This window comes from Physella acuta, unplaced genomic scaffold (genome assembly GCF_028476545.2).
Source record: "Physella acuta isolate Inbredline_101_S28 unplaced genomic scaffold, ASM2847654v3 ptg001269l, whole genome shotgun sequence".
Classification (NCBI taxonomy): Eukaryota; Metazoa; Mollusca; class Gastropoda; family Physidae; genus Physella; species Physella acuta.
The window spans coordinates 1-17,824 of NW_026732784.1; the positions used below are offsets into that span (position 1 = coordinate 1).

A 17,824-nucleotide genomic window follows, 5' to 3' on the forward strand; every position below is an offset into this window, starting at 1 on the left:
AAAAAAGCCGTCTTTTATCTGCGTCTTTTAATTAAAATAGTTTTTAATGAGCGGCTGGACGATAACGATGAGTAATTAGCACGTGCTGACAGTGGAACTCTCCAGTGTATTGGGACAGATTTGAAAACTGCGTAAGTGAGAAATTTAAACTGTCAAACTTGGGTAGGTTTTTACAACGGCAAGAAATTTCCGCCAGTCGCTTCTGGTTAGGGCAACTTCCGCTGGGCTGTCTGCGCGGAGATAAAAATCTGGGGGGGTGGTGTTGATGGATCGAACTCATGTGGATGTGGGTGTGGATGGGTGTGGGTGGGTGGTGGGTGTGTGAGTGGATTGTTTAGCTGAAGTGATGTGGGTGTTGGTGGGTGTGGGTGGATGTGAGTGTATATGGGTGGATGTGGGTGAATATGGGTGGATGGGAGTGGATATGGGTGGATTGTTAGCTGAAGTCATGTGGATGTAGGTATGTGTGGGCTCCTAGCTCAAATCATGTGATTGTGTGTGTGTTGTGGGGGGAGGGTTGTTAACGCAAATCACGTGGATTGCTATCAGTTTCTGACCCCCTCCCCCCACCCCCCCCACCCCAATTACTATATCACACAATTACAAGTCCACACAATTACTAGCCCACACAATTAATTACTAGCCCACACAATTACCAGCCCACACAATAACTAGCCCACACAGCTACTAGCCCACACAATAACTAGCCCACACAATTACTAGCCCACACAATCACTAGCCCACACAATTACTAGCCCACACAGCTACTAGCCCACACAATAACTAGCCCCACACAATTACTAGCCCACACAGCTACTAGCCCACACAATTACTAGCCCACACAATTACTAGCCCACACAATACTAACCCATACAATAAATAGCCCTTAACTCTCGAGTTTTGTTTAATGAGTCTAAGTGACGTCATGTAGTCCAGCCAGCTGGGCTGGTCACCTTGACAACCATGACGCTTCTCTGTAGTGCCGACCCACAATCTTAAACATACTGAGGTCAAAGAAACAGATCAACTCTACTTCAGTTTACATGTGGATTTTGAGGGAGGAAAAACCGCCTGCGCTCACTGTAAAGTTAGACGGTTTCACCAGCCGTGGTATGGTTAGCGGCCTAAAACGGGGTTTCTTTCAGATATTTTTCAATAGGGTGGTGTGTGTACCGGATGCCTGGAAAAAACACTGTCCCCACAGAGCCAAATAAGTCACACGTGGCCCTCTCACCTATGGCCCACAGAGCCAAATTTAAAATGTGTTTTTTAAAACGATCATAAATCTCCAAGATGCAGGGGGACATGCGAGAAAATGATGTATCGCTGCAAGTATCGCTTCCCGCCTGGTATCGATTCTAGTGATATAGAGGCTGCTGTTGGGGGACATCTTGGTGACCTACTTGTAGGGTTTCACTGTCAGGGACATCCGTGTGGGTGTTGGGGGGGGGGGGGGGGACGTGGCTACATCATTCACCTGTGGGGGAGGGGGGGACATCTTGGTGACCTACTTGTAGGGTTTCACTGTCAGGGACATCCGTGTGGGTGTTGGGGTGGGGGAGGAGGGGAGAGAATGGCTACATCGCTCACTGTTAGGGACACCTTCCTTGCCTACTTTTGGGGTTTCACCATCAGTGGCGTCCCTGTAGAAGTTGGGGGTGGGGTACGTGGCTACAACACTCACCTGTTGGGGGGGGGGATGGAACACCTTCCTTGCCTACTTGTGGGGTTTCACTATCAAGGCGTCTGTGTGTGTGATGGGGACGTGGCTACATCGCTCACCTGTGGAGAGACACCTTGGTTGGCTACTTGTGGGGTTTCACTGTCAGAGGCGTCCACCTCGGTGTGCGGGACGTAGGACATCAGCTTACTTGACCCATCTACAGAGAGTGATGGAGCGGGGAGCTCTATTTAGCTGCCGCCTTACTTTTTTTTATTAAAAAAAATGTGTTACCGTTGTTAGATGTTACGGCAGAAGGAAGGGGGGTCACATAGTGTCAATTTTGACAAGGGCGTGTCTCAAATAGTGTCGTAAATTGTGATAGAGGCAGCGACAAGATGCAAGAGGTGAATAATAATAGAAAGACAATGAATAGATCCTGATTAATATTGATTACATCAAAGTTTTAATCAAGTCTATTACTGTTTTAAGATCTAAAATCAAATTTCTACTGAAGACCTCTATTATAGTTTCCTACAATAAAATCAACTTTCTATTAAAAGAATTGTTTCGTAAACTCATACATTGAGTTTCATCAACTGGACCTATTTCTGAATTATAGACACTTCAGTGGGCGGTGGGGTGAGGGTGGCTGAGTAAAGGTCAGATTTCCCTGACCGGAAGTTGGCTCAATGTCGTCATGTAAATAGTTAAACAGTGACTCCAGATAAAGCACGTGACTGGTACTTCCGGTGAGAGTTTTTTAATGGATCCCGACACAGAAACTGGCAGTGGAGGTTGTGTACACAAGGTGTAGGTCAGCGTGTATGGCAGCGTGTAGGTCAGCGTGTAGGTCAGCGTGTATCTCAGCGTGTAGGTCGGCGTGTAGGTCAGCGTGTATCTCAGCGTGTAGGTCAGCGTGTAGTTCAGCGTGTATCTCAGCGTGTAGGTCGGCGTGTAGGTCAGCGTGTATCTCAGCGTGTAGGTCAGCGTGTAGTTCATCGTGTATCTCAGCGTGTAGGTCGGCGTGTGGGTGAGCGTGTAGGTCTGCGTGTAGGTCAGCGGGTAGGTCAGCGTGTAGGTCAGCGTGTAGATTAGCGTGTACGGCCTAGATCCGTCTCGGAGTGTTCCATCTAATCTGAGTGGGATTCTTGTATAACAACATATGCCAACCCATCTCCCCTAAAGTACAATAAATAAATGTACCACACCGATTTGATTTTACCCCTGGCTATTCAAAATTCAACTAGAATATTCCAATGATCCCAATAGCCACTAGGATCATTTTAGGATCACTGAGACAGAATATGTTACGGTAGTAAAGCCTCCGTTCTATTTACAAATTTACGGATATCTTCGGATAGAGCGGAAGATTCGTTGTTGATGTGTTCCTGATTCAGCCAACGTTTGGTTGCCAGTTTGGTTGCCAGTTTGGTGGCCAGTTTGGTTGCCAGTTTGGTTGCCAGTTTGGTTGCAGTTTAGTGTTCTCTTCCCTGGCCATTCTTGTACGCTAGAGGTTTCATTTTTACACGCTTGAGTTTTTTTTCTGCTAAACAAAAAGCTTAAATATGCATTAAATGACTAATTAATGTTAGAAATATAACACTATTTTTAAACATATAGTTTTCTTTTTCATAAAAAACTATTGAAACGGTGAGTTTTATTTTTGTATACAAATATTTAAATGTAGTCCTATTGTTTTGTTTTGTATAAAATCATTTGAAAACGTATAGTTTTGTTGTGTATAAAACCACTTGAAACGTATAGTTTTGTATAAAACCACTTGAAACGTATAGTTTTGATCTGTATAGTTTGTTTGTGTATACAACCACTTGAAACATATAGTTTTGATCTGTATAGTTTTGCTGTGTATAAAACTATTTAAACGGATAGTTTTGTTGTGTATAAAACCACCTGAAACGTATAGTTTTGTTGTGTATAAAAACTATTTAAACGTATGATTTTGTTTGGTCCCCAGCGGAGAGAGGCGAGACGTGAGACCAGGTGCGCCATCAGAGCCCAACGAGTACAACTTCAACTTCAAAAAACGCGGGCTGTTTCTGCTCATCAACAACAGACATTTTGAGGAGGAGACGGACAGCAGAACAGGTGAGTACTGGCACAATGCCATATCACTGACACTAGGCTATGTCACTAAACACCTTCTGGGGCCAACTTAATCTCTGTATGCTGTTTAATCCTGGATTAACAGCACATTAGTAACTTAATCCTGGATTAAATGTCCGCTCATACCTCGATGTTGTGAAAAGATAAAGTCACTTAAAAGATCCAATTTAGTACAAACAATGCTAAAGATTGCGGGTTTGCCGAACGTTTAACTAATTAAAGTATTTCAGTCGTGAATAATTTCCAATGAATGTATGTAGATTATTTTGGAACTATCAATTTGATAAATGTAAAAACTTGAACCACCAGTCGGATATTTAGAAAAATTACAACTAAACTAGTCTAAACTACGCTGAAAATAGTTTATTGTAGCTAACAAGGAACTAAGATTTAGTCCTTCATCAACACCCAAGTAATCTAAATTCTTCTGTCATAAGTGATAAACTGAAGCCATTTTAAAACCCTCCTCTCCCCCCCCCCCCCCATACGCTTTGAGAAAATCCTTAAAAGGGCTTAAATCGTTGGTCTGGTCTTATCCTACGCCAATTGGATGTCATGGGGTGCTAGAAATGTGGGTCCTACGCCAATGGGATGTCATGGGGTGCTAGAAATGTGGGTCTACGCAATGGGATGTCATGGGGTGCTAGAAATGTGGGTCCCTACGCCAATGGGATGTCATGGGGTGCTAGAAATGTGGGTCCTACGCCAATGGGATGTCATGGGGTGCTAGAAATGTGGGTCCTACGCCAATGGGATGTCATGGGGTGCTAGAAATGTGGGTCCTACGCCAATGGGATGTCATGGGGTGCTAGAAATGTGGGTCCTACGCCAATGGGATGTCATGGGGTGCTAGAAATGTGGGTCCTTCGCCAATGGGATGTCATGGAGTGCTAGAAATGTGGGTCCTACGCCAATGGAAATGTGATGGTGGTGCTAGAAATGTGGGTCCTACGCAATGGGATTTTATAGGGTGCTAGAAATGTGGGTCCTACGCCAATGGGATTTTATGGTGTGCTAGAAATGTGGGTCCTACGCTAGTGGGACGTGATGGGGTGCTAGAAATGTGGGTCCTACACTAGTGGGATGTCATGGGGTGCTAGAAATGTGGGTCCTACGCCAATGGAATGTGATGGGGTGCTAGAAATGTGGGTCCTATATACTCATCGGAGTTATTTCAGGCAGCTCCCCGGAGATACACAAAGCCCCACTCCTTCCAGAACTATACTTACCGCCCCTCCCCCTTGGTCGAAATAGAAAAAAAAATAACATAGAAAATATATTTTGTAATCACAGTCTTCCTCGCAGAAGCGTACCCCCCACCCCCGCCCCCACCCCCAAGAGAAAAATGTCTGAAAGAAACACGACTACTTATTCGTGCAGATGTTCCTCTCATTTCCATTGTATTGGCATAGATCATGGCGGTGTGTCAAGCGAGAGGTCATGTGGGCTTGGTCTGGGTCAGAGGTCACTTACTTGGTCATTTTTTTTGTCCGATCCGTTTAAGTATGGGGATTGTATGGGGTACACGGGGTGGGCGATTGGGGGGGGATATAGCATGATATGGGTGTGGTGAGGTCTGATGTGGGGGGGGGGGCGTGATCCGGTTTGGGGTGGGGGTGGTACGGTCTGAGGGGTGTCGTTGCGATCTAGTGGGTGAAAAAGTATCAAAGTTCAATATGTTTCTCCACGCTTGTTTAATTTATAGGACTACACTCTCTAGCTCAGCTTGACGCTTGCTACTGTAAGTGGCTGCTTGGGATACGACCTGTTCTCATATGCGTTTGTTTCTCGGGGGGGGGGGGATTGAAACTTTCGAGGCTGGGAGTGCACTTAAATTCGCTGAGGATGAAACGCTTAAATTTGTTTTCTACATAAAGCATATATTGTTCTATTTTGTCACGGGACCAGAGTTTCTTCCAGGCATCTCTTCGCCCCCCCCCCCCCCCCGAAGAAAGTCTACCGCCCCCCCCCCCCCAACGAAATGGAACTTATATAGAAAATATATACTTTTAACAGTGTGTGTCCCCCCTCCCCGTAAAGTTTAGTCCCCCCCCCCCGAAAATTTCAACGTGCCCCCCCCCCCCCCCCCCCGCCGGAGAAAAAAGTCTGGAAGAAACACTGCTCGAGACGATAGGTGTGTGTGCCCCGTCTCCCCTTTATTTGAAAAGTTATATGAGAATAAAACAATAAAATATTATTATTTTCTTCGGTTCATCAACACTGATAAAGCATGAAAGAATACTTTCTACATTCAATTTCACTTGTATCATTTTTGCTACACATACATTTATTCAACCGTTTAATATGTTTTCCAGCTAATATAAATACAGTGTTCTGTTTACAGAAAAACGCTACGGGAATATCATTTAGATTAATTTCAAAATATCAAGAGATCTTTGCAACATGAATAAACATCGAAGTCGCTATCTATAATCTATATGTATCCATTCATCGTAACGTAACATCCGCAGCTGAATATCCTGTCTGCGCGCGCATCTGTATTGAGCATGCGTACACATTGAATGGTAATTTTCAAACCTCGACAGCTGCATATAAGTCGAGATGTAATGTTCACGTTTCCCTGGCTTTGGCCTCAATTTTCGTCTGATGACCTTGATTTGGGCCTGCTGACCTTGATTTGGATCTGCTGACCTTGATTTAGATCCACTAACCTCGATTTGGGGTGTTAACATTGATTTGGATGTAACCAAAATAACCATAATTCATTGTGAGATGGGGGGGGGGGGGAAATGAAATCTAGGGTAAGAAAATGGCCGCAAGGCTTTTAATGTGTCGTCTGCTGGCCAAAATTTGTAGTATGCCGTGACCTCGCCATTGATTGGTCATTACGTCACTTCCTCTTGCCTCAAAGTGTGGGTCTCGTGTTTCAAACAAAAATAAACTGAAATCAAACTTTGTCTTGAAGACAAGTTCTCTCGTTTGTCTCTCGCTAGATCTAGAGAGAAGGCGTTTTATCCGTACTGTTTTTCAACTCAACTGATGTACATAGGCGCCCCTTGTGGTATTGAAGTGTGGCATGCTCTGTACTCAACTCTAAACGGACGTTACCCAGTTCGGAATATGGGGACGGCGAGGTCATGAGGAGAGCTATTTAGTAGCGGACAACCAACAATCCATCAAGGGCAGGGAGAGAACTCCGAAAATCAAACTATTGCTGATTTATTGTATGACAACTACAGATGGCTCCTCTTTAAAAATATAATTTAAGTATGATTTTTTAATACTAATAAATTATGTGTAATCGAATTAATATAATTCCAATGTTTACAGAGAAGGAAGTGACGTAGATGCCGAAAGATTGGAAGAGCGATTTCAGGATTTAGGGATTTGAAGTACGTAGATACGATGACGTCACGTGTGCTAAAATGACGTCCACTTCTATACGATGGTATGTTCAAATCATAGAATTGTTCTATACTATGGTCAGTTATTAAATAAACCGGGAGTGATCTCCCCTAAACTTTCTCGAATATTCTTATATAAAACAACAGGGGATGGGAACTCGGGCTATAGACATGATTTTTTTATCAATTTTAAATATTTAAAGTTTTAAAAATAGAATAAATCTCGTAGACAAAAGAAGTGCACACCAAGTGAACGCCAAATAAAAAGTGCATAATAGTGCGCAATATTGTTAGTACTTTAAAAATTTACATTAGTTTTTTGAGAAATCGGAAGTAGCGTAAATTACTACTTCCGGGTCAACGGAAATTACTCAAAATTTAACAGAAGGTAGAGAATTAGATCTTTGACTTATATGTGAAATTTCATTTATCTATCTGAAATAGTACTCAAGTTATAGGCTTTTGAAAAATTCAAAGTAGAAAAAATACCACTTCCGTTTATCGGAAATCGCTCAAAAGTTGATACGGATCTACGATTTGATAAAATACTTATATACAAAATTTCACCAACCTAGCTGTAACGGTACTCAAGTTATCGTGTTTACACACGGACAGACAGACACACAGAATACGGACAGAATTGCAAAGCCCAGTTTTTCAGAATGGATTACACATAAAACCTCTTAATTGTGATAAATCTGGATTGATAATTTTTGCCCGATTAAAATAAGTCCTCTATACTCGGGATGTGATGAAGGACTGAGGAGTAAAACGGTGAAAACTGTCAAATTTCATGTTATTTTTGTGCACGATTACAATACTTTCTCTATACTTCGTATATACGAGAAAGTAAAAAAGAAATAAACCATTCACCCGCTCACATAAATATAAAATATTTAAAATTATGTTTTGCTCTTCAGTCGATCAAATGGAAATTCCAGGATATTAACCTTTTTAAGTGTGAATCAGGCCTAGAAATCAAATTTATATTTTCAAAACAATTTTTATTAAACATTTTAAAATTCTCAAATCTCAGATGCAATATAATTGTTTCGCATTCATGAATTTCACGAAACGTAAGGTTAAAAAATAAATTTTAAAATTATATACGATTTTTATCGCTGAAAAAAGCAATGAGGGATAGAAAAAAATATTAAATATTTAAATTTTAAAACGTAATCAAATATTTTAATTTAAAAAAAAACATTGTATTAAAATATTTTTGTTTTCCAAGAAAAACTTGGTTTTAATCACATGTGGCCATCGCGTTCGCCAAATTAATCTCAACTTAAAAAACACAAATGGCGGCTTGCATAGATTATGTCACGTACTGGGGGGGGGGGGGGGGGGAGACGGTACACTGGGCATGGGATAGAGTTAGAGATTTTGTCAGTTGGAATATGTTTGACATTTTTTGTTTTAGTTTTAGCTGGCCTTTCTATTAATTAAAAATTTGAAACGGTGTATATTTTAAAATTATAGAAAATAATTATATTTCTAACTGTCTCTATTAACCATTCCTGTTATATTTCTAGCTGTCTCTATTAACCATTCCTGTCATATTTCTAGCTTCTTCTGTTGACCACTACTGTTATATCTCTAGCTGCCTCTGTTGACCACTACTGTTATATCTCTAGCTGCCCCTGTTGACCACTACTGTTATATCTCTAGCTGCCTCTGTTGACCACTACTGTTATATCTCTAGCTGCCTCTATTGACCACTACTGTTATATCTCTAGCTGCCTCTGTTGACCACTACTGTTATATCTCTAGCTGCCTCTGTTGACCACTACTGTTATATCTCTAGCTGCCCCTGTTGACCACTACTGTTATATCTCTAGCTGCCCCTGTTGACCACTACTGTTATATCTCTAGCTGCCCCTGTTGACCACTACTGTTATATCTCTAGCTGCCTCTGTTGACCACTACTGTTATATCTCTAGCTGCCTCTGTTGACCACTACTGTTATATCTCTAGCTGCCTCTATTGACCACTACTGTTATATCTCTAGCTGCCTCTGTTGACCACTACTGTTATATCTCTAGCTGCCTCTGTTGACCACTACTGTTATATCTCTAGCTGCCTCTGTTGACCACTACTGTTATATCTCTAGCTGCCCCTGTTGACCACTACTGTTATATCTCTAGCTTCCCCTATTGACCACTACTGTTATATCTCTAGCTGCCCCTGTTGACCACTACTGTTATATCTCTAGCTGCCTCTATTGACCACTACTGTTATATCTCTAGCTGCCTCTGTTGACCACTACTGTTATATCTCTAGCTGCCTCTGTTGACCACACTGACCACGACTGTTTTGGATGTGCTGTATTGTCTCACGGCAGGGAGGGCATGGTGTATGCCAGGGATGGGCAGATCTCGCTTGACCTTCTTGTGTTGCCTTTCAAGGGAGACCGGTGCCCGTCTCTCATAGGAAAACCTAAGCTCTTTTTTATCCAGGTGAGTTACCATAGGCGGTGGGGTGATCTAATATTGGTGAGATCTAACCGGTAGAGTGCAGGTTGCTCTAAACGAACAAGTAGTCTTAATTCCTGTATACCATTGGCAGGCTGGCTAATTTTGCTGTCAAATATTATGATTAGAGTCAATAAAAACTCACCTCGCCAATCGCAGACATTCTACTCGTGACTCCATGGTGATCACATGTAACGGGAGCGATGTCAAGCTTTATGACGATTGTTATCAACACCCCCTTCCTCTTTTTTCCCCCATTGTCACAGTAAGACACCCCCTCCCCCCTTCTGAAATGACGTCACACCTCAGCCTACAACTCTCCCTCAAAATTTAAGTTTTTGTTGCTGTTTCTTTTTAACATCTATTCTTTTCTTAGCTCGGTAATCATTAAGTATAGTATTCAATCTACCCCCCCCCCCCCGTTACGATTGAGACGTAGAATACGAATGACCCCAATAATGATGATACTGTGCCCTAAAATGGACTGAGTTGTTATGACATTCCAATCGTCACATGAGGAACAAATATTTTTAAAAGTGGTAGAATATCTCAGAGCCCCGCCATCATCATCATATTTTCTCTATTGTGCCCAGGACACATTAGGTCGCCACAGAAAGCTCTCTGGCAAGCTTCTTGGCATTTTACCAAGATATACCGTCCGTTGTATTTCTGCTGTGCGCCTCCACGTCTCCCTCTTTATATATATATATTGTTTTAGCAAAATAAATTATATTATGTTTGTGTTGCTTTAATTTCCTACAAGCCTAACATACTTGTCTAAATAAAAACATCCCACATTTAAAATTCTGCTGTTGTTTTACCTCCCCCCAGGCTTGTCACACCAGAAGACAGACCATGTACCTGGACACCCCGTCTAGGGGCCGGACCACCAGGTCACCGTCCCCCGCCTCCCCCTCCTCCAGCAGACGATCACCGGTCTCGCCGAGCCTGACGGGAGACGAGGACTCCTCCGACAGTTCCGTCTCTGTGCACATGCGCAAGATTCCCATAGAAGCAGACTGCCTCTTCTGTTACTCCACGGTTCCAGGTTTGACTCCTGCATTCTAGAATCTTCTTTCGTTGTTTGGCTTGTTTATAATTTCTACGTCATACTGTATTCTTCAAAAGCAGAGTTTCTTCCAGGCATCTCTTCCCCCCCCCCCCCCCCCCCCCACCGAACAAGATGGAATTTATATAGTAAACATACTTTTTGCTAGTGTACTAGTGTAGACTTCTTACTAATGTAGACCGCCCCCACCCCCCTTCTTCCCCGAAAATATCAAGTGCCCCCCCCCCCCCCCTTGGAGAAAAATGTCTGGAAAGAACACAGTTCGAAAGATGTATTGTAATATCTAAAATAAGGTTTATTACTTGAAATGGATACTTATACAAATGTCGGCAAAACACATGCGCGTCTGTTTTTATTAGTATATTTTACCCAGTTCCTACCCTACCATTGGTCTGATTCTGACATTAATTGTGAATATATTACAAAGCCTAATCATAATACATAATACAAACCCTGGCCGTTACAGAGAAAAATATATACGATTATGTATTAACCTGGTGGGTGGAACGGTGTGGTTGGGTGATTTAGTACACAACTGCTAACCTAAATGTCTCGAGTTCGGATCCCGGACTCGTCCGCAGTACGTTTCATAGTCCACCTAGCTCTGATGAGTACCTGACCGATTTTTTGGGAAAGTAAAGGCGATTGAGCATTGAGCCGACCACACTGTCCCTTCATTGGCCGAGATCACTGAAACAGATTAACTCTACTTCATCTAATACATGAAACTGGCAGGTTCAAAAGAGTAAGCTTACTTTTTTTTTTGTCGCCCTGGTTGTATTTTTCTTAAAACTCGTATCTTTTTCTTTCTTCATTAGTTAGCCATACCCTTCTATCGCCGTATTCGATACTTTGGTAAAGAGCGTGTTTGAAACAGTTCGATACACCAACGTGCGATACGAATGTTAGGGTACGGCTAATCTCCAAGCACCTTCTATGCTGACGCCAGCCTTTCCTCCCCAGGCTACTACTCGTGGAGGAACAACCAGGACGGCTCGTGGTTCATCCAAGCGCTGTGCATCGTCCTGGAGAACTACGGCACCAAGATGGAGCTCATGCACATGCTGACACACGTCAACAGGATCGTGGCCTACGAGTTCGCGTCCTGCAGCGACAAGGAGTTCATCGAGTCCATGAAACAGATGCCTTGCATAGTGTCTATGCTGACGAGATATGTTTACTTCCGGCCTAAGAAACAGGACATCCGCTAAAGCTTCACCGGCTATTGTTGACGATGTGCATTATAAAACTATCGGCTGTTTGCTGCACAAAAAGTTGAAACAAAAAAAAAGCGTTTTTTACCGTTTCTTTTCCCGAGCATATTTTTGCCTTTTACAATACTAAAAGGATACGATACTTGAAGTTCAGGGTGCCTGATAAATTGAAGTTTGAATGTGTTACAAAGACCAAGTTTTGACACAAAAAAATGAACACGGTAAAATTACCGACAAAAAGTTCTTCTTGGCGAACACTGCAATAATTTTGTTTTCAATAATTAAAAAGGTTCGAAAGATTTTCTCCATTAGGCTATGTATTGAATGTTAATTTTTAAAAACTTTGTCAATTAAAGGTTTATAACCCAGTATTTAAACTGGGTTCTCGCAGTTTCTGAGAGTTGTCGAATCTGTTTAAAAGTAACACTAAATACATTATCAAAAAAATACGCCAGTTCTTAAAACTATTTACAGTTGATCCGATATATATATATAGCTGTAAGTGTAAGAATTTACAGTTGATCGATATAGCTGTAAGTGTAAGAATGGACAGACCACCCTCCCCAGCAGAGCCCAAGCTAAACAAACCATGCAGCTTCTAATTTAGTACTTATAGACAAACTGTATCCCTTACTACAAAACCTTTTTCATTTTTGAACAATACCAGGTGTTGTTTGACAGGTTGCCATGGTGATCATCAGTTAAGTTTTTTTTTCAAACAAGTTAATTGTAATACTTGCATGTGCCTGATATCTCAATGCAACCATGACACTAACAGAAATGTAAAGATGCTTGAATCAAGGCATTATCAATATATTTTCATCTAATCATATTTGATCAGATGGTGAGCCTAAGGACCAACAGTTTTAATGTATGAATTAAGTGTAAGAGTGATTTGACAGGTATTTTCTATTTGTGTTTTGCAATATTCTTTTAATGGTATTTTTTTTAAATATTTGGTGTTAAATATTACAATTGTTTAAATAAAAGTCACAAAAAAAAAACATTTCAACAATAATACACTCCTAGAGTTTGTTTGTTATAAATCATTTAATCAAAATTTAAATAAAACAGGTTTAACCAGTTCAAACTCACCAGTTACACCAATTCAACTTACATACACACATATCAACGTAGTTACTTTCAATCACATTCTCTGTAAGAGAAGAAAAATATGAAAATTTGCCCAAATTTGTTGGCCTGTATATTTGTCTTGTGATGAACCAGACTTTTAGTGAAGTGAAAAATCACACAAATGTTTACATGGGGTACTTAGAATTGTGTTCTTAAAACCCAGTTCCTTGAAGTACTTATCAGAGAGCTAAATTATATTCCGTCTTATGAACAGATTCAGACCTCCAATTCACACAAACAAATACATTTCATATGCTTTACAGGTGTGATATTTCACTAAATGTACACAATTAAAATGTGATGTTCTGGAGAAAATACCATTAGATGTAAAAATGTTTAATCCTATGGAAATTATTTACACATTCCTTATCTTAAATTGGTCTTAATTTACCCATCACATATTGATAAAAAATGCAGAATAAATGTGAATAGATGATAAGTTATTTTCCCATTAAGCCTCTGATCCTGTCTCGACTTGTGAACAGAACATAAACAGCAGATAAGCCCAGGCCAATACCTCCTCCTCGTAAGGACCTCTTCCAGCCAGCTACAGGAAAAAAAATAATTTCAAACAGTTTTAAAAGTTTAAAAAACTACAATATTCACCTGTGAAATTATGATTTAATTGTAACAATATTCAACAGTGCATGCAGGCTAGTTAATGATAATACCACATATTATTTAAGTCACCATATGACCAAAAAGTTGAAGTTCACAGCATAAACCAACATGGTTGAGTTAAGAATATTTAAAGATTTTTAAGTTAATACAAACATATCTAAGTGAATAGTTGCACTCCTTTTCAACAACAAACCAAACAGAATTCAGAAGACTACTTCAACACCATGTTAATTCTGAATTTTGTAGTAATAGTTCTAGAACACAACACATAATTATTGTCTTATATGACAAGAATTTTGAATTAGCACAAAGGGAGAAAATTAATAATTTAACAAGTTAGTTCACAATACCTGAACTTTTATATAATAAACCAGTTGCAGTAGCAGCAGTGACTGTATTTAATTCATCATCAACACCTCGACCCCAAGACAGGATAACACCAAAAACACTGTACATCAGAGCTGAAAAATATCAAGACAATGCTAACTGAATGATTAACAAGCAATGATAAGTTAAGTTCTAAGGCAGATAACTGAATAAACCTTACCAACAACTCCTAAAGTTTGTGCTGTAGATGCTCCCCCTTTTGTTACAAAATTTAACAACCTGAAATACACAAGAATGTATCAACTTGTGAGAGTCAAGAAGGATTTACTTTATTAAAGTTTATAAAAAGAAAAAAATATTTACTGTGTTCTTCTGTTTGCTCCTGTCAACTGTCGAGCTTGGACATCTTTAATACCTGAATATAATCCGTTTACACCACCAACTGCAGCTCCTAGCAAAGCAATATAACACCAATTATTGAAGGAATTTGAGGTTGCATTCAAAATTTAACTATCTAGTCCGTTATAATTCAACTAAATGTTACGGTAAAACGTAAATAATATTTTCTAACCTACAAAAACAGATCCACCAATTTGTGAAAACGACAATTCTAGACGGCCCCTCGTCCTTGCTGCTCCTTCTGGGAAGATAAACTGTGAATCTGCATTCTATAGATAAAATAATATATAATAAAAATAAATTTACAAATAATTTTTTTAAAGTTTCAAAATGACAGACTAAAGGATCTTTAGAACAATTAAAACAACAGACCTAGTAGCCTATTTATAAGAGTATGCTACTGTACAGTAGGTCCAGCTTTATCTGCTCTACAAGTACAGTATATACTTACAGGACCAATGTATGCTGGATTAAAGTTCAGGTATGGTGACATAATAGCTCCAGCTGGTCCGGTAGTAACTGAAGAATAAACAGTTACAGTAAAGTTAGTATAAACATGCATAGCATGATACTCATTTGCTAGGCTAGCAACCAGAGGTGGCATTAGTCTTTTATAAAGCCTGGGGGATACCACCCATGGTGGCTGGAGTTTGAATATTTGTATTTCAGTTGGTATGATTCTGTAAACAGTAGTAAACACTGATTTAGATCATAGGCCTAGAAATAAGATAATGATTGTGATAGATAATTCTGCTAAAAACAATTAGTACACAAATATAGGCCTGGTGTTTTTTTTTAATTTGGCCCTTATTTGTTAGTGAGAAGATTTAGATCAGAATCGATTAAAATAAACAAACTGACCTAGGCCTATAAATATCTAAGAATGGTAATCTAATCTATCATTTTAGGTACGTAAAATCGTGGAACGCTAGTAGTGTGAAAGAAAGGTGACTCATTAATATGACTTTAATGATTAATGCAAGTAGGCCTATATTGTGATATATATGTATAGACTATGGTATAGATTATAGGCCTAATAGATAATAATTAAACCAAATGCAATGTCTAAATATATCATTATTATAAATAGGCCAACAATCAACTTTTAAATAGCAGTGTTTGTTAGATTAGTTAGCAAATAATAGTAAATGTTACAAGTGTGAGATCTAGTCAATCTAAATCTTGTCTAGTTTAGTACTGAGCACTTTCAAGGCGTCTAGTCACAAGTCTAGTCTTAGATTCTGGGTCTAGATTCTACCTCTAGAACTAGTACTTAAGTAGTTAGTAGGCCTACTGCTACTAGAGTTTAGATCTCATAGATCTGGATATCATAATCTAGACTAGATTATTCTAGAACTAGATAAGTAAAACTAAGTTAGTACTCACAGTACTGGGTCCCAGTAGTGAAGTTAGAACAGTTAACTGTTAAGTATTAACTATTAGATTCTTACTTAGGTAATCTATCGTTATAGGTACGTAAAATCACCCGCGGCTAGTAATGTACAAAAAAGTTACCTCATTGTCAAGGCTTTAGGCCAGGGGCCTAATAGAAGTATATTGTGATATATTTGTGTCAAATATTATAGATAGGGCCTAGGCCTAAATGAATAATAAACCTAAATAAATGGCTAAATATATCAATATAGGCAAGAAATTAACTTTAAACAGCAGTGTTTGTGAGCAGGATTTGCTATATAAAAAGCGACCATCTGTAAGTTAGAGTGGCTTCCCCTGAATCTTGCGCTATAAGTATAAGTTTATAAAAAAAAAACTTCAACAAAATTGCTGCTATAGTAAATGAGCAATGTTGGAAACATCGCTAGTTTTCCTTTTATTACTGAAAAGTTTTAATTCAATTGTTTAAAAACAGGTAGAGATCTAGATCTAGAATTCTACATAAATGAAACAGGGAAACATTTTTGTATTTTTCAAAATGATAAATCATTAAAATCTTACTAGATCTATCTTAGGCCTTTTTTTTTTTTGGGCCTATAATTAAAATTTAACGAGTCACCTGTTTTTCACATTACTAGTCGCGGGCGATTTTACGTACCAAAACGATAGATTACCCTTACTAGATCTAGATATCTAAATATTAAATAATTAAGTAAGAATCTAAATTCTATTCTCAAGTAAAAGTAAAACTACGCAACTTTTCATTAGCCTACTTTTCTGAAGTTAAGACAGATAAAGATTTTAAAAGAAGTTGAGTAAGGCAGTAAGGCTGAGTTAGAACTTATACTATACTCATGTTATGTGATTACCTGGAACATTCATCGATGGATCCGATGAAGAATATGGATTATAATTTTTGTCACCCATTTTTAATCCCCAATGATACTGTTAACTTAGAAAATATCAAATGTATTTTAAGTTGCTATTACAAATTGCATCAAGGACAAAACGGATGTAGGGCAAGCATGGAAATCCAGTTGCCAGGATGTGTATTTAGATCTAAGTGTACAATTCAAAAAGAAAATTTCAGTTGGCCAAATATACAATAACTGTGGCAACGAAGATCTAGACTAGAGAATCGATATATTTAGGGACTACAAACTACGAATATCTTTTTAAAAGTTACTTTGAAAAAAAAGTCAAGATCCACCTATTTCACTATTAAATATGAAAAGCCTAAAATATGACTAAAAAAGAAATGGCATCAATTTTGATACGGTTGTTATAGATCTAGATCTAGAGTAAAGTGGCGTCTGCGGACAGACGTAGCAAAAAAAACGGAAGTGCCGATTTCCATTGAGCGCCATTCAGTAACCGCTTCACATAGAAACAAACCGAAAGTACCGTCTCACTCCGCATTCTTTCTAGTTTAATCACGTCTGATTCATTTTGTATTCATACGCATAGCATTGAATGTATTAACATTTTCAGTGGTGAGACTCTGTGCGGACAGTAAGTGCACTTTTTTTTACATTTTATTTTCTGTGCGCACACTTGCTCCTTATGCGGACAAGGCATATTTTGTTCATTTTATTTCTATTTAAATGATTGAAATAAACATGTTACATACATAAATAGTGTTGTTGATTGTTTTATATATTAATATATTGGAAAACAAAAAATATGAAGAAATATGAAATAAGTTTTAATTAAATTAAAGTGATGCCTGAAAGAAACTCAGGACCCAGTTGAGATTTTATTTCACTTTTTGCTTAGTAGACACGTTTGATGATCAAAAATATTTTTAAAACCTAAAAACATTACTAAAAACTTATAGATCTAGATTTAGACTTAAATTTAAATATAAATCTGGAGTATCAAGATTAGTTCAAAGCTCCTTTTTACTTAAAGTGTAAGAAATATACTCTGATTTTTCATTAGTGTCCGCAAAAGGTTAACCCTCAAAAAAGATGCGGACACCCCAATTTTTCCTCTAAGATGGCTTAAACAACCTTAACTATGATATTTATAGCTTTCTA

The 17,824-nt window shown here is 39.0% G+C and overlaps 2 protein-coding genes across 2 annotated transcripts; one reads left to right on the top strand and one right to left on the bottom strand.

Annotated features, from left to right (window-relative positions):
- Positions 1 to 3,638: 3,638 nt before the first annotated feature.
- LOC131957814 (caspase-3-like) lies at positions 3,639 to 12,087 on the top strand (the record flags this gene model as incomplete). The annotated part of the gene is given in 7 exon segments (XM_059322613.1): positions 3,639 to 3,773; positions 7,079 to 7,130; positions 7,132 to 7,182; positions 7,184 to 7,196; positions 9,436 to 9,611; positions 10,458 to 10,674; positions 11,659 to 12,087. Coding segments are annotated over 7 exon segments (892 nt in total), but the record flags the coding sequence as incomplete, so codon positions are not given.
- A 787-nt stretch (positions 12,088 to 12,874) lies between these two features.
- Positions 12,875 to 16,876, bottom strand: LOC131957820 (mitochondrial import inner membrane translocase subunit Tim23). Its single transcript, XM_059322620.1, has 7 exons — positions 16,655 to 16,876; positions 14,842 to 14,909; positions 14,563 to 14,659; positions 14,355 to 14,442; positions 14,212 to 14,270; positions 14,015 to 14,125; positions 12,875 to 13,590 (listed from the first exon to the last, which is right to left on the bottom strand). Exons 1-7 carry the CDS (start codon positions 16,710 to 16,712, stop codon positions 13,484 to 13,486), a joined length of 588 nt encoding a protein of 195 aa, XP_059178603.1. The 5' UTR covers positions 16,713 to 16,876; the 3' UTR covers positions 12,875 to 13,483.
- Between the last annotated feature and the right edge of the window lie 948 nt (positions 16,877 to 17,824).

Excerpts from the sequence above, each read along its gene's own strand:
- LOC131957820 (XM_059322620.1), bottom strand. The coding sequence starts at position 16,712 with ATGGGTGACAAAAATTATAATCCATATTCTTCATCGGATCCATCGATG. Across the intron at positions 14,910-16,654 it reads TCCATCGATGAATGTTCCAG|TTACTACCGGACCAGCTGGA; the intron begins GTAATCACATAA and ends TTTATTCTTCAG. Across the intron at positions 14,126-14,211 it reads ACAAACTTTAGGAGTTGTTG|CTCTGATGTACAGTGTTTTT; the intron begins GTAAGGTTTATT and ends GATATTTTTCAG.